The sequence below is a fragment of the Saimiri boliviensis genome, chromosome 4 (genome assembly GCF_048565385.1).
Source record: "Saimiri boliviensis isolate mSaiBol1 chromosome 4, mSaiBol1.pri, whole genome shotgun sequence".
In the NCBI taxonomy this organism is placed as follows: Eukaryota; Metazoa; Chordata; class Mammalia; order Primates; family Cebidae; genus Saimiri; species Saimiri boliviensis.
Genome location: NC_133452.1, coordinates 2,934,577 through 2,949,231, shown reverse-complemented (window position 1 = coordinate 2,949,231; position 14,655 = coordinate 2,934,577). Strand labels below are relative to the sequence as shown.

The 14,655-nt window shown below is 37.9% G+C and overlaps 1 protein-coding gene across 20 annotated transcripts in view; it reads left to right on the top strand.

Moving 5' to 3' along the window:
- Positions 1-14,655, top strand: part of AFDN (afadin, adherens junction formation factor) — a 143,467-nt gene that overhangs the window by 38,337 nt on the left and 90,475 nt on the right. For 11 of the 20 annotated variants that reach the window (XM_074397144.1, XM_074397140.1, XM_074397146.1 and 8 more), the window contains exons 3-6: positions 3,094-3,209; positions 4,909-5,072; positions 8,019-8,179; positions 13,762-13,919. In XM_074397144.1, the coding sequence (XP_074253245.1) occupies positions 3,094-3,209; positions 4,909-5,072; positions 8,019-8,179; positions 13,762-13,919 (599 nt within the window). The remainder of the gene's footprint in view (positions 1-3,093; positions 3,210-4,908; positions 5,073-8,018; positions 8,180-13,761; positions 13,920-14,655) is intronic. The other 9 variants (XM_074397141.1, XM_074397135.1, XM_074397147.1 and 6 more) reach the window with 3 other exon arrangements.

Genomic DNA, 14,655 nt, shown 5'->3' with positions numbered 1-14,655 from the left:
TATCTAAAGTTTCTTATTTCTGTGTTTTGATAACTAGCATTACTGTTATTTCCATTACACAATAATTCTTTAGCCAATCTCACAGCCTCCTATTTTTAACAGTCTCATTTTAGCATATCCTGTATATAATTACCTGGATAATCTTTGTCAACACTCTTAGCAGTAGTACTGTCAATATCATCATTGTTGTCATCATTATGGTGTCATTTTTATGGGGGGTGGTAGTGGTAAACTACTGCTCATTTAAAATTTTAAACTTTTGGCGTAGCATCGAAAGTGCTTTTTCAAATTAATAGTTCTCTTCCCCTGCGTGAGACTGTAGTAAGACACCTTGTGCCCTCACCATGCTGTTCCTGCCTATCTTTTTGACAGTTTCTGGAACAACTTCTTGTTGAAAGATGCCCAGAGACTATACGACCAGGCCAGGCCTTGAAAGAAAGAAAGAATGAATACCCATTCTTTCTTTCTTTCAAGGCCTGGCCTGGTCGTATAGTCTCTGGGCATCTTTTCCTTGAATATCATCTAACCAAAGTGATCCTTTGTACTGCCTCACCTAGTGTTTTTATTGTAATATATTGTTACTAATACAACAGGGTACTGTTATCTAAAGATACTTAATATCTGTAAAAGTCCCCTTAAAATAAATACATTTAGAACTAGGATCAAAGCTGGACTTGGTAGCATGCACCTATAGTCCCAGATACTCAAGAGGCTGAAGTCAGAGGGCTACTTAAGATCAGGAGTTTGAGACCAGCCTGGACGGCATAGTGAGACCCTCATCTAGAATCAGATTTTATAGTAAATGGTGACAGCATTTGAAGACCTTTGTTTGAAAAATAAAGTCTATCTCATATTTCTCACTTATTGCTTCAAATATGGACTAATTGACAAAACAGAGACTTAGTCTTGGGCTGTCTTCCTTGACTCTCTGTGACATGATTATGAAGAGCACTTTGGGTTCAGGACTTGAACCAGTATTTCTTAGAACCTCTTCCAGTCCTTGGAAAATCAGATCTTTCTCTTGTAAGGAGTCTACGTTCTCATCCTTATCAGTTGTCTCTTTACTTATTAATTGGTCTGTCTGATCCTCGTTTATCACTGGCTAAGTTTGTGCTTGATGCAGTTTTTAATATCACTTTCATCATCATTGTGGCAATCTTTTTTTTCCACCAGGACAGGGTCTCACTTTGTCATCCAGGGTAGAGTGCAGCGGTACCACCAAAGCTCACTGCAGCCTCAACCTCCTGGACTCAAGTGGTTCTCCCACCTCAGCCCTGCAAGCACACACCACCACATCTGGCTAATTATTATTGTTTCTGCTCCTCCTCCTCCTCCTCCCCCCTCCTTCCTCCTCCCTCTCCTCCCCCTCCGACTTCTCCTCCCCCTCCTCCCTCCTTCCTCCTCCCTCTCCTCCCCCTTCGACTTCTCCTCCCCCTCCTCCCTCCTTCCTCCTCCCTTCTCCTCCCCCTCCTTCCCTTCTCCCCCTCCTCCCTTTTCTCCTCCCCTCCTCATTTCTCCTCCTCTTCCTCCTCCCTCCTTTCTCCTCCCTCTTCTCCTCCCTTTCCTCCTCCTTCCTCCTCCTTCCTCTTCATCCTCCTTCTTTCTTCTCCTCATCCTCCTTCCTTTACCTCTTCCTCCTCCTTCTCCTTCTCCTCCTCCTCCTCCTTTCTTTTGTTTTTATTTTTATTTTTCGTGGAGATGAGGTCTCGCCATGTTGCCCAGTCTGATTTCAAACTCTTGAATTCAATTGATCCACCCACCTTGGCTTCCCAAAGTGCTGGTATTCCCAGCCAGCATCGTGCAGTCTTGACCCTTTCTGTAAGGTATAGAATTCCAGTTTGCGGTCTGTGTGACGGTACCGTCACGTGGATTCTGACCATGGGGTGATGTGACTAATGGGGTGCTGGATAGTGGGCAGGGCTGGACAGCAGGGAGCAATATTTGGATAGGGAGTCAGTGATTTTATTTTATGGTGAATTTTACTTTTCTTACTCAACCCTGAAAGTGCTGGGTCTTGTGATATTCAGGTTACCTAGCAATCCTGTAACAGATGTTTCTGAAATAGGCATTTCTAAAAAAGCTCACATTCTGCCAGATTGTACACTAAAAGGTAGGGACTTTAAGATAAAGAAAGAGGCTTTAGGCTCTTAATACCTGTTTAAATTTGTAACAGTGGCTCGAAGAAAAGTTAAAGGTTTGAGCAGAGTTAATGGATTTCTCAGAGTGACAAGGAGGATTCCTGTGGAATGTAGCCTGACTTGTGCATGGGGCTTGCAGCCTCACATCTGCTGCCACCTCCTGCTTTCTTAGTCCTCTCCAGCCTGGGATGGGTGGCTTGGTCAGTAGGAGCAGGCCCTGCCGTCAGTGCTGCCTTCTTTCCAGAGCTTCCAGCGGCTGTAGGCCTCTGTGAGGTGGTCAGGCTGTGTGAGGCTTTTACAAGACCCTCTGTGGAGTACCATGTTCCTGATAAGTGTGCCTGGGATGCTTGCTAATGAAGGAAGTAATAAACCAAACAGTACTGCACGTAAGAAATGGTCATGGTAACTTTAAGGTGGAAGGAGAGGTAAGTGTGGAGATGGGTAAATTTTGGAGACAAGGATCAGATGGACAGAGGAAGGAAGAACAGTGCAGTCATCACTTCCAAGACTGGTGGGGGCTGCTGCCATCACTTGCGTAGGGTATAACATTAATGGGTAAGAACAATCAGTGGCGCTTCTGTGTGGTATTAACATTATAGCCTTATTTTCTAGTTGCATAGGAGATAATTTCGTTTATAGAAATAAGCTTATAGCAAACCCATGTATACTTTTTTTCTTATTTCATGTATATTTCTCTTATTTTCCCAGTAAGATCTAAATGATGTTATTGCCCCTGTTTATTGTCTGGCACTGGATATGTGGTAATAAACATATAGTAGCAACAAAATATTGAATTAATTAAAACCAATGATTTCAAACAATATCATTTCAAACAATACATCTCAGTCTGCAGATAGGTACTTTATAAAATTAAATGTGTGTCAGAAAGAATGCTTATTAGCTAGTACCATGAAATAACCATAGCTTGTTCTTTTTTTCGTTTCATGTTTTGAAGAAGAAAGAAGATTGGATATAGATGAGAAGCCTCTAGTTGTACAATTGAATTGGAACAAAGATGATCGGGAAGGCAGATTTGTGCTTAAGAATGAGAATGATGCCATTGCTCCTAAGGTAGGAACCCCTCAGTATTATGCCAGTCTTGGTCCAGGGCCAGGTCTGGCTGATAAACAGACTAATGTTTTGTTGCAGGAGCTCCTTCTCTTTTTTGCTTCTCTTTTTAAACTCTTTTACCCTCCTCCCAGAAAATAATTTAAAAGAAGCCTTTTTCTCCCTACTTTATCCTTTATCTCAACTAATAATTCCAGATATTGTTGCTTACCTTTTCAAAGAATGATTATGTAAACTAACTGCGAGATTTAATGATCAGGTGGTCAGCCTCAGCTTTTTTTGGTCAAAAATATAAAATCAGAATTGTTCTAATAAGGATCAAAAGGAAAAATAAAGCTTTTATATCTCTTTATGTGTAAACTTTTAGATGCACCTTTGGCTCATTTAAAACCTTTTCATAATATGTGCAGGGTTAGGAATTAGTAAACATTCTTGAATGACAGAATAGGATGATTCTAAAGCTTTCTAGGTGGTAGGATATTTAGAATTTTGTGCTGCTGTTCTTATTTTGTGCTAAATCAAGTAGCATCTTACACAAGAATTCATTATGGACAAGTGATAGCAAATGCAATGGTTACGAATATTTTACGAAAATTCTTTCATTTAATTCCCTCCGTCCCACCCCGAACAGATTGGGAAAAAACTGTTAATTAGTTTTAGCCGCAGAAAGTTTTCATTTTGTGTGATGTCATTGTTCCATTTTGAAGAGTCATAGATATGTACAAAATGTATTGTTGACCTTGGTGCTGTGCTTAGTGATATGCTATAGTTGCAACAAATACAAAAAATGTTAAGAATGCATATTTATTGTTTTGCTATGCATGTTTTATTTCATTTCTGCTCCACAATTTCAGCTGATGTTATTTCAGTCTGTATATTTTGCTGTGCACCACAAACCCTCATTGACATGTATTGGAACTCCTAAGACCAGTGCAATGCTATGAGTATCTGTGAATCAGATGGCAGTGTTCACATTCTTTTCTCCCTTAACTGATAAAGCAGAAGGCAATTTTCCTTCTCATTACAATAGCCATTCTATTTTTCTTAAGTTATTTTCTTATTAAGTTATCCGTAAAAATAATGTCTCTCTGTCATCTGCTAGCAGGCCGTTGTTTGAGGTTAAAATACAAATTAAGAAGAAGCAAGCAAATAAATCAGATCTGTAAACGAAGTTAGATTTTTTTTCACAAACATGATACAGCTGTTTCATGAAAGCCAATATATTATGGCTACTGTTAACATTTCCCTTAAAGTTAAAGAAAAACTACTATAGATGATTCATTTATCTATTATTCACTCTTTATTTTTATAACTTTATTAGGTTTTTTTTATTCAAGTTATTTTATGTAAATTACTTAGTTTTATTTACTGAAAATCAGATTTCATGATTTCTACCCCAGTTTTCTTCCTGGCTTTGATTTTTGTTTCTTAACTTGTTTGCTTGTTAGTTTTAAAATGAGGTAAAATATAGATTCAGTGAAATGCACGTATCTTGAGTGTACAGTTCAATTGATTTTGATAAATATGCCCATGTAACTGTCAGCTGAATCAAGAAAGAACGTTCCCATTCTCTAGACCTTCCTTTATTTCAGTAGCCTTGCTCACGTGTTCCATAGCATGTGAGATGAAGTTAGCTAAGCCGTAGGCAATTTCATGTGATTCTGTGTCGTGGTCAATATGATGACAATGTTACTTTTATCAGAAGGCTCAAAGTAATGGACCTGAAAAGCAGGAAAAGGAAGGAGTTATCCAGAACTTCAAGAGAACTCTCTCAAAGAAAGAAAAGAAGGAAAAAAAGAAGAGAGAAAAAGAGGCGTTACGACAGGCGTCTGATAAAGATGATAGGCCTTTCCCAGGGGAGGACAGGTAAGTCCATTTTGGAAGTGTTTATCTTTGTGCTCCAAACAAGGTGTTTTCATTGCACCAAAATTGTTAAATTTTCAGATAAATTATGAAAAGGATGAGTATCAGTCAGGAAATGTATTTGGGTATACTCCCAGCTCTTCTGTGTGGAGGCAGGATAGAATGTCTTACCGAAGCAGGGTTCATGGTTGGCAGTGCCTGTCTCGCTGTGCTTGGGAAGAATCTGTGCACCCACAATCTAACCCAAAACCTCTGGTTAACATTATTTCTCTCCTTCATCTTCCTCTGGGGTCTTGCCTCGTTTCTGTGGCTGTGGCCCGGAGGCAGCAGTTGTCTCTTCTGTACTTCAGATACACTTAATGCCTTGTCGGAGGCTGACAAGCTGAAGAGCAGATTTTCCCTTTTAAGCTTCAGATCACCATCTAGTTCCCTCCATTCCCACCTCCCATTTCCTATTTTGTCACACCAGTCCCATTGTAGATGGTTACCTGTTTAGGTATTTTAGGGTCTGACGCAGAGCTGAGGGAATATAGAAATCATTGCACTCTCACTATAGCAGAAAGAGGTATTAGGATAAACTAGACTTTCCCCTTAATACAGAGTTTCTAGTTTGTTTTCGCCCTCAGCAGTTTTTGATTGTTTAGTGCATTTGGCGGCCATGTGCCTTCTTAGGCAGTTTGCTGTTGCCTTGCTGTTGACTGCATGGTATTCCATTCATTACTTTTCCATAAATGAGGTCATGTGCAGCTTAGAAAGTCAGAATATATAGGTTTACCGAAAAGGGGGGGATATAACTCACCTGTCATCACATGAACCCAAAGAAAATCATCATCTAGTTTTTTTTCTCTATAAATTTTTCTATTTTATATGCTTGTCTGGAGAGGTTTTAAACAGAAATGTAACCACAGTCTCTTCAACTGGATTTTCACTTGGTATTTTTTCCACTAAGATATTTATATTTCACAAAAACATTTAAAAATGACGATACAGTATACTGTTACTTAATTGTTCTTATAATTTATGTAACTAGTTCATCTTTAGTGTACTTACAGATAGTTTATAGTGGTTCTTTGTTTTGTTTTTAAATAAATGTTTCAGTGAATATCCTTGTTCTATGACTTAGGGAAGTCATCTGATTATTTTCTCGGTGCATTCTAGAAGAATGGTTGGGTGACAGGATTCAGATACTCTCATGTTCTGAACCCATCGGCAGACTGCCCCATACTGTCGTGCAATCCAGGAGACCAGGAGACTTCTCTTTTCCTTACATCTGCAACTCTTGGGTGTCACAGAACAGTATATAATTATCTGTGTAGTATGTAATATCTTCTATAAATTGAATTTGTTTTTGTCATTAAGACGACAGCATCTTTCCACATTTGTTAACGATTTATATTCTTTTGTTGGAGTGACCTGTCCAAGGCTTTTTCCCATTTTGAAATTGATTCTAAGTGATCTGTATGTGTTAAGGATATTACTTGTCAATGAAGAAGGTATACTTTAGAGTGGAATTTGAACCTGTTTTGTGTTGCATCAAAGAAGGTTTAAGTATGAATCTACGAGGCAGTGGTGCCTATGTAATCTCCTGAGTCTAGTATTACGTAATAAGCCTCTGTCAAATGCAGTTATGCAAGAGAAAAAATGTACAAAGATACATTGCTCATACATGAAAAATATCAAAGAAAAGGAGAGTTTAAAACTTACGCTAGGTTCATGCCTGTAGTCTCAGCTACTCAGGAGGCTGAGGTAGGAGGATTGCTTGAGCCTGGAAGATTGAGACTGCAGTGAGCAGTGATTGTGCCACTGTGCTCCAGCCTGGGCTACAGAGTGAGACCCTGTCTTAAAATAAACCAAAACAAACCAAAAGCATATACTTTATGACTTGCTTTACTTATCATCCTATTTATGGGGTGATAAATTATTTAGCTTCAGATGAGTTAAGTTGTTCAACTTGATTAAAAGCTTGACTATTTTTAATTAGATTATTTTTTATGATTAAAAATTGTATCTTTAAAGTATATTTACCAAAATTTAGTCAAGTATATCAATTACCTAATACTGTTTTCAGCTCATCATTCTATACATTTGACTCCTTCACAGAAACTGTTGGGAGTAATTTCCTTTAAAAAATTTAGCTTCAAAAAAGTTAATGTTTATAAATCTTTCAGGTGTTAAAAAAAAATAATCATTCCATTCAGTTAATTTGGGCTTTTCAAAATTTGCTATATAATTTTTTTTTTTTTTTGAGACAGAGTTTCACTCTTGTTGCCCAGGCTGGAATGCAGTGGCACAGTCTCAGCTCACCGCAACCTCCTCCTCCCGGGTTCAAGCGATTCTCCTGCTCAGCCTCCTGGGTAGCTGGGATTGCAGGCATGTGCCACCATGCCTGGCTAATTTTGTATTTTTAGTAGAGACGAGGTTTATCCATGTTGGTCAAGCTGGTCTTGAATTCCTGATCTCAGGTGATCTGCCTGCCTCGGCCTCCCAAAATACTAGGATTACAGGTGTGAGCCACTGTGCCCGGCCTAAATTTGCTGTAATTTTAAGACAGATTTTGTGAAATTAAAGTATATTAAGTCCTATGTTTCCTTCTTGTGGTTGGAAGGTCATGGTATAATATTGGTCTATTTTAGTGTAACAGTGGTGGAAGTTACGGAAATGTATAATCAATATATTTTTCTTTCAGCATTATTCATGAATAAACTCACTATTAATGTAAACTTTTAATGATAGATTTCTGCTTAGTTCAGTATATTCGTTTGTATTGAGAGAAACTAGATTCTTTATCATATATTAGTTATTATGTGGTAAATAGTACATAACAGACCTGTTAGGGTACAGATGTAGCCAAATAGCATCTGCCCTTTTGATTTTTGTATGATTGCAGTGTGTCTATTTCCAGTAAGAAAAAAAAGTTTAAAATATTGTTGGTGTTTTTTTGTCTTGCAGTGAAAATTCTCGACTGGCTGCTGAGGTTTACAAAGACATGCCTGAAACCAGCTTTACACGAACAATTTCTAATCCTGAGGTGGTCATGAAACGGCGGAGGCAACAGAAATTGGAAAAGAGAATGCAGGAATTTCGGAGCTCAGATGGGCGGCCAGATTCAGGTACACACTTTATAGTTTTTCTCTGTTCTACCTGTTGTAAAGAGCATTGTTTAATTACACTCCATTTGTGCATGAGGCCTGCTTTAACTAAAGCAATGGGTGATGCAACCTTTTGAAAACAAATGTGTACCACATACGTCTGGTACAAAATCAGCCTGCCCTGTGTTACAAGAGTTCTGTTCACATAGGGATGCATTTACTTTCATACTTTTCCCCAATACAGCTCTTTAAAAAGAAAAAGAGAAAATCTGGAAAATTTCAAGTATATACAAAAAAGAAAGATAAAATAAAACTCCCATGTACCTACACTGAGGTTTGATAATTAACAACTCACGTTTCTTCTGTACCCCAAAATACATTGCCTCCATTCTCACACTATTATTGTGAAGCAAATCCCAAACTTCTTGTTCTTTCAACTGTAAATATTTTGGTATATTTTTCTGAAGGGTAGAGATTCCTTAAAAAACAAAGCAAAATATAAGTGTAGTATTATCATCATATATAAACTAATTGATAGTAATTCCTTAATACTATCAAACAACTAGTCATTGTTTAAATTTTCCTGATTACCTCAGTTAATTGTTTTATTTGGGATGGGATCTAAATGAGATGTAATGCATTAAATGCATGGTCACTTGCTTCTGCGCCCATCATAGACACTGCTCAGGACTCTGTCTTCTGAGCATATTTCAGTGTCGTGTCCAGACAGCTACCATGTAGGGGGAAAGTTGGCCCACCCTAGCATTCCTGATTATTTTGATCCTTAGCACCCTATAACTGAGTCCTAATTACATATTTCACAGGACTTGTAGTGCCAGTGATTTAAAAAAAATCTCAGAGAGTATAGGACTTCTTGGTTCCATAAATATTCTAATATTCTAATAGATTACAGTTGAGACCCAAATGATTCTTTGTTTATGTATATTCTGTCTTATTCTGCCAAGAATTTGAAATAATTTCTAAATACATGCATCCCAAAAAAGACAAAAGAAAATAAGGAGTTTGAAAGAAAATATAAAGAAGAGTGGTAAAAACTTCTTTCAAAGACAAGAGGAATGCTAAGAAATGGCTACATGTGCTAGCCACATACCAGACCTGAAGGCACTTTTTATGCTGTAGGAGGGAGTTTGACATCATTACTGAAATGAATTTCTGAATTTATTCTATGGTTCCTTCTTAAGGAATATTCAAGTATGGGCTAGAGGTAGTGAGTCATGGTAAAGATAGCTAGCTTAGAGTATCAATTTTTATATGTAACTTTAGAAAATATTTTTAAAATGAAGTATGTTTTTAATGTGGTTAGAATGTAACATTTACGTGTATTTTTTACGATAAAATAGGAAGTTTTTGTATGCCTCCTAGCTTATGTCCCCAGATTCCCCCACGTATTTGGCTCTGCCATTGAGGGTATTTTGATGGAAACATTTGATATGCTTTGTTAATAAGCTGCTGGAGAGTTTTAAGCTAGGGGTTTAGAAAGCTTTCGTTGTAGCCTAAGCTTTGTATCTGGAGAGATTACTGTAGAAACAGAGTGGAAGATGGATTTGAGGGAATTCTGATTAGAAGCAGGCATGCCCATTTAAAGTATTGCTTTGCCCATATAAGGAATAAGGGACCTCTGAGCTCTGTCATTGACAGCAGGACGTAAAGAGAGAAAGGTCTGAAGAAAGAGTTAAGAGGTAAAATTGTCAGGAACTGGCAATAGACTGGATTTTACTAAGGAGGGGAGGCATTCTGGATGGCACCTCTGCTTTTAATTGGAAAGAGGTTGACGGACTGTAGAATGAAAGAACATTTGGGAGTGGAAGGTAGGTTTTGTTTATGTGTGTCACATGAAGTGCTGGTGGGATATGGGATGTGTTTTAGGCCCATTTGAGTGACTCCAGAGCACTGTGCAGCAGTGTCACATGACGATTCGGGTTTGGGGGCGGTCAGTGTTGCTGGGAGACAGCGTATAGGTGATCCAGAAACTTACGGGAAAAGCCATCGTTAAGTGGAGTCAGCAAAGAAAACAGGAACACCGTAAAGAATTAGGAGGAGACGTAGCAGAACATCAGAGTAGAGCTTATCTGTTAAAGTGGTGATTAGGGGTAGAAGGGGTGTTTTTTCTATGTGTAGACTCCGAGGGAACTCCTAAGAACTAAATATTGATAGCCAAAAATGGTCCTTTATGGTTAATAATAAGGAAGCCAAAAGTATTAATGAAGTCTAAGGTTTTTACCTGATATTTTTAACAAATAACTTGCTCCGAGACACTGTATCCTTACAGCCTACTGCAGCTATCAGCTTAATTATCAGGTTGATTCTTCAGTGTGGGCTGGAGACAAGGGCACCTGTGAAAACCACTTGTCTGAGAGTGACAACTGTGTCTGTTACTTTTCTCTTTTACCCCAAGGATTAGTTTCTCAACTTCTGATGACAGAGCCTCCATGTCCCCTTTTATTTGTTTCTGTTAAACTCACCTCACAGCTGATCAGGCATCAGAGTTCATATCAAGCTTTGCCCCTGAACTTTGTAAAGTATTTTTGACACTCAATTATATTTGCTTCATGATGGCTTTAAAATGTAGTTGACCCCAAAATGTCCTATATATCTCAGTTAATTGATTTGTGGCACAAGTATTCTTCCACCATTTATTGTTATGGTTTTTCCTCACTGATAAATTAACAAAACTATAGGAGAATTTGTAGTCGATTCTTCTTCTTCTTGGGTGTTTTAGTGCGCAGTGTTGGGAGTAGCAGAGTACTGTGCAAAAGAGGGTGGACCTGGGGTCAGGATGCAGTTGGAACTGCTGTGCACAAACCAAGAGCCACAGTCTCTTTATCTTCAAAACGGGGCACTAACCTATATCTTAGTCTTGTTTATACAAGACTAAGATACGTGTTTATACAAATAGATTTTAGTCTGTAATAGGAACTTAAAACCTTAGCTTTTCTTCTCTTTCTCCTTCCTTAGTAAATTGGGAGGTATCTGTTGCTCCCATAACAATACTATGGTTTTATGCTTAGAAACTAACAAGCTTTTATGATCGACTGTGTTTGTTTATTGCCTTTTTATGTGTCAGAATGCCTTAATGCACTATACTCAAACCAAATCATAGTTTTAGATATTAGTTCTAAAATAGTCAAGCATTTAATATGTTTCATTCAGTAGCTAAATTCATTTGACCACTTGAATATGAATTTTCTAGCTGTCTCATATTGATGTGTCCTTTAGAAGTGCCACTGAAAACTAGATTATTTGTAGGAACCATACTGATTTCTTCAACTGACTTTCTGATAAACTTTGTTCTTAAATTTTTTCCCACCAGGTAGTTTTTTCTGCCCTGTGGTCTGTTTGTCTGTAGCTTTGGGATCATGAGTACTCATCTAGGCGTTTAACAGGGGTGTGTGTGTGTGTGTGTGTGTGTGTGTGTTTATTTATTTTTTAGAAAAGTTAGGTGTCTGATCATTTGCATTTTTTTGGTGGACATCTAGATAAGGATACAAATTCCACTCTTCAGCTTTCAAAATAGAAGATCCTTGTTGGTATAACGTATGAAACATGTAGATGTTACTGCAGTCTGCATGATTGTTTACTCACCCTATTGTATTTAATGTTTTTCCTGGGAATTACTTGAGGCTCATGTTGGGATGTGGAGTGTAATTAAATAAGGAGTGGGCATTTTGGTGTTGTGGAAAACACACAGTTTATATGAGCCCCACTCCTGTCGCTGATGTCCCTTTCTTCACCCGAAAGCCAGGATTCTCTTTGGAAAGCAGAAGTGACATTTTGCCCACCTCCTTAGACATATGCATGCAGACACACAATCACACGTGTGTACTCTGTCTTGGCACATGCACACATGCAGACACTCACACGAAGAACTTAAACCCTTTGAGTGGCTTTCACTTTAACTAGAATAATTCAAACTCGGGATGATGATCAGGGAAGTCCGGCCTAATCTGGTCTCAGCTGCTTTCTGACTTCATCTCCCTCTTTTCCCTCACTCTGTCAGTACTGGCCAGTGAATCCAGCCAGACTTCCTCCAGCCATGGGCCTTAGCAGCTGCTGGTCCCCTGCTCAGACAAAGCCCTTCCTTTTGATTTTCGCATGGTCACTTACGTCTGATTAATCAGAACTGAGGTCATAGGTTTATTCTTCAGAGAAGTCTTGGCCAGTCACCCAAGTTTAAGATGCTCTCGGTCACGTTCTTTCTCACAACCTTATATTTTTCACAATGTGTGTCACTGTTTTAAAGGTACTTACTTGTTTTCTTGTTAGTCTCCTTCCTCTGCATCCTACTCCCAACCACAGAATGTAAGCTGTTGAAGGCAGGAACATCATCTGACCTGCTTATTGCTGTTCCTCTGCATTGGAACAGTGGGGCCCCTGGGCAGTGTGAGTGTGTACATGCTAAACATGTTGTGCAACCTGTGATTCCCCTGGCCTGGCCCAGCAGGCCCATGTTCTAATATGAGTGTAGACTAGTTGGTTTCTTAAAAGACCAACTTTATGTTACTGTGAGCTAAGTTATCCAAATGCAATTCATGTCAGACTCGTTGAAAAAGAGAGTATGAGAAATACTCAGTAGCTGAAATAACTGCATTAGAATTAAAAAGTAATGGAGTCATGGAAATCTAGAACTTGCCTCAAGAAACCCACAGATTTTTCTGATCTAGCTCTTCTGAATTACAGGTGAGAAAATGGAGTTAAAGAAGCTAGAGTGAGTAGCTAGGATCACACTGTCATAATGGGAATGTGGAGCCTACCTTAGTTTCTTCCCTCAGCATCCTTTCATCTAGACTTCAGATTTCAGGGTGTGTTAATCCTGGACCATAGGTAGACAGCAGATTATGACACCAAAAGTGACAATATTACACACACACACACACAGAGAGACACATTCTTTACAAAGATCACACACACACACATATTCTTTACAAAGAAACACAAAAGAAAATCTCAGGATATCCAAATTGCTCTGCTGTAGTTGGTTTCTTTTCTCCCCCACTAAATAAGTTCACAGCTATAAAGGACATTGTAGTTTGTAGTGCCTGGAAGTAAACATAGAACTCTGCTCTGTTGACTTATCTCTCATGAAAAATCTTTGGTCTCGAGCACCTGAGATCTCCTGGTTCCAACTTCACTTTTCAAAAATTGATTTATTTAGTGTGTTAATATTTAACTTTATCTGGGTTTTTAGTTTGTTTCAGGTTGATGATCAGGAAGTAGGAAAATGGGAGAAATCGGTATATAACGATATATAGATAAGAAAAATGGGAAAGCAATTGAATAAAGAGCACCTTAGAGAAATTCTGGAATTCTTTCCTTTTCTTTCCTTACCATAGTGGAAATCAGTTCATTGATACAAAAATTCCTTGAAGAGAGAACACGATATGGTCTTTGTCATACTTGATTGTTCATGATTTCCTAAGTGTCACTAGATCAACCAGTTACTGCTAATATATGTTACCTAATTGTTTTTGTACTCATTATACCTAGAATGCAGGTATCTTTTTCTCAAGTGATTATAAATGTTAGCTATCTCTGTTATTTGCATAAAGTAAGTTATACTCAAAGATGTCAAAATGTTTTTTCAGGTGGAACATTGAGAATTTATGCAGATAGTTTAAAACCAAATATTCCGTACAAGACAATCCTGCTGTCTACTACAGATCCTGCAGACTTTGCTGTTGCCGAAGCTTTAGAGAAGTATGGTCTGGAAAAAGAAAACCCTAAGGATTACTGCATAGCCCGGGTAAGGAACTTTATCACTAGTTCTTTCTACTTTGCATTTAAATTAAATTAAAACTAGTTTTTCACCCTACCATATCGTTTAGAATTGGATAAATTACAAATCATGTGTTAAATCTGTATTTTAAAAAAGCAGTCTCCCTTCCACTGCAAAGGTAATAAATGTTTCTATTATAAAATAAGAAAAATATTAAAAGGCAAATTGAAGAAAATAAAAATTGCCCCCAAATCAAGTGACCCACATATATATGTGGTTCTAATTCTGGTCTCTGTTCTGTTCCACTGATATATATGTCTTATCTTTTTACCAATAGCAAGCTGCCTTGATTACTGTAGATTTATAATAAGACTTAAAATTATATAAAATATGTGCCAATTTTGTTTATTATTTTTAAAAATCACTTTGTTTGTTCTAGGTTATTTGTGTTTCTAATATAAATTTTAACACCAGCTTGTCAGTGTCTACCCAGAACCTTCTGAGACTGTGATTGGGTTTGCATTGCCTCTGTAGATGAATTTTAAGAGGCTTCTCATACTAACAATATTTTCGTCTTCCAATTTGTGAGCAGAGCGTAACTCTTTATTTACTTGATGCTTTCATTTCTCTCAGCAGTGTTTTGTGGTATTCAATGTAGAGGTCTTATACCTCTCTTGTTAGCTACAGACAGAATTAAATAAAAGGGCTTGAGTTTTATAACTTGTATCTTTTTGCTGAGAAGCTAAGAAGTTAAATATTGAGT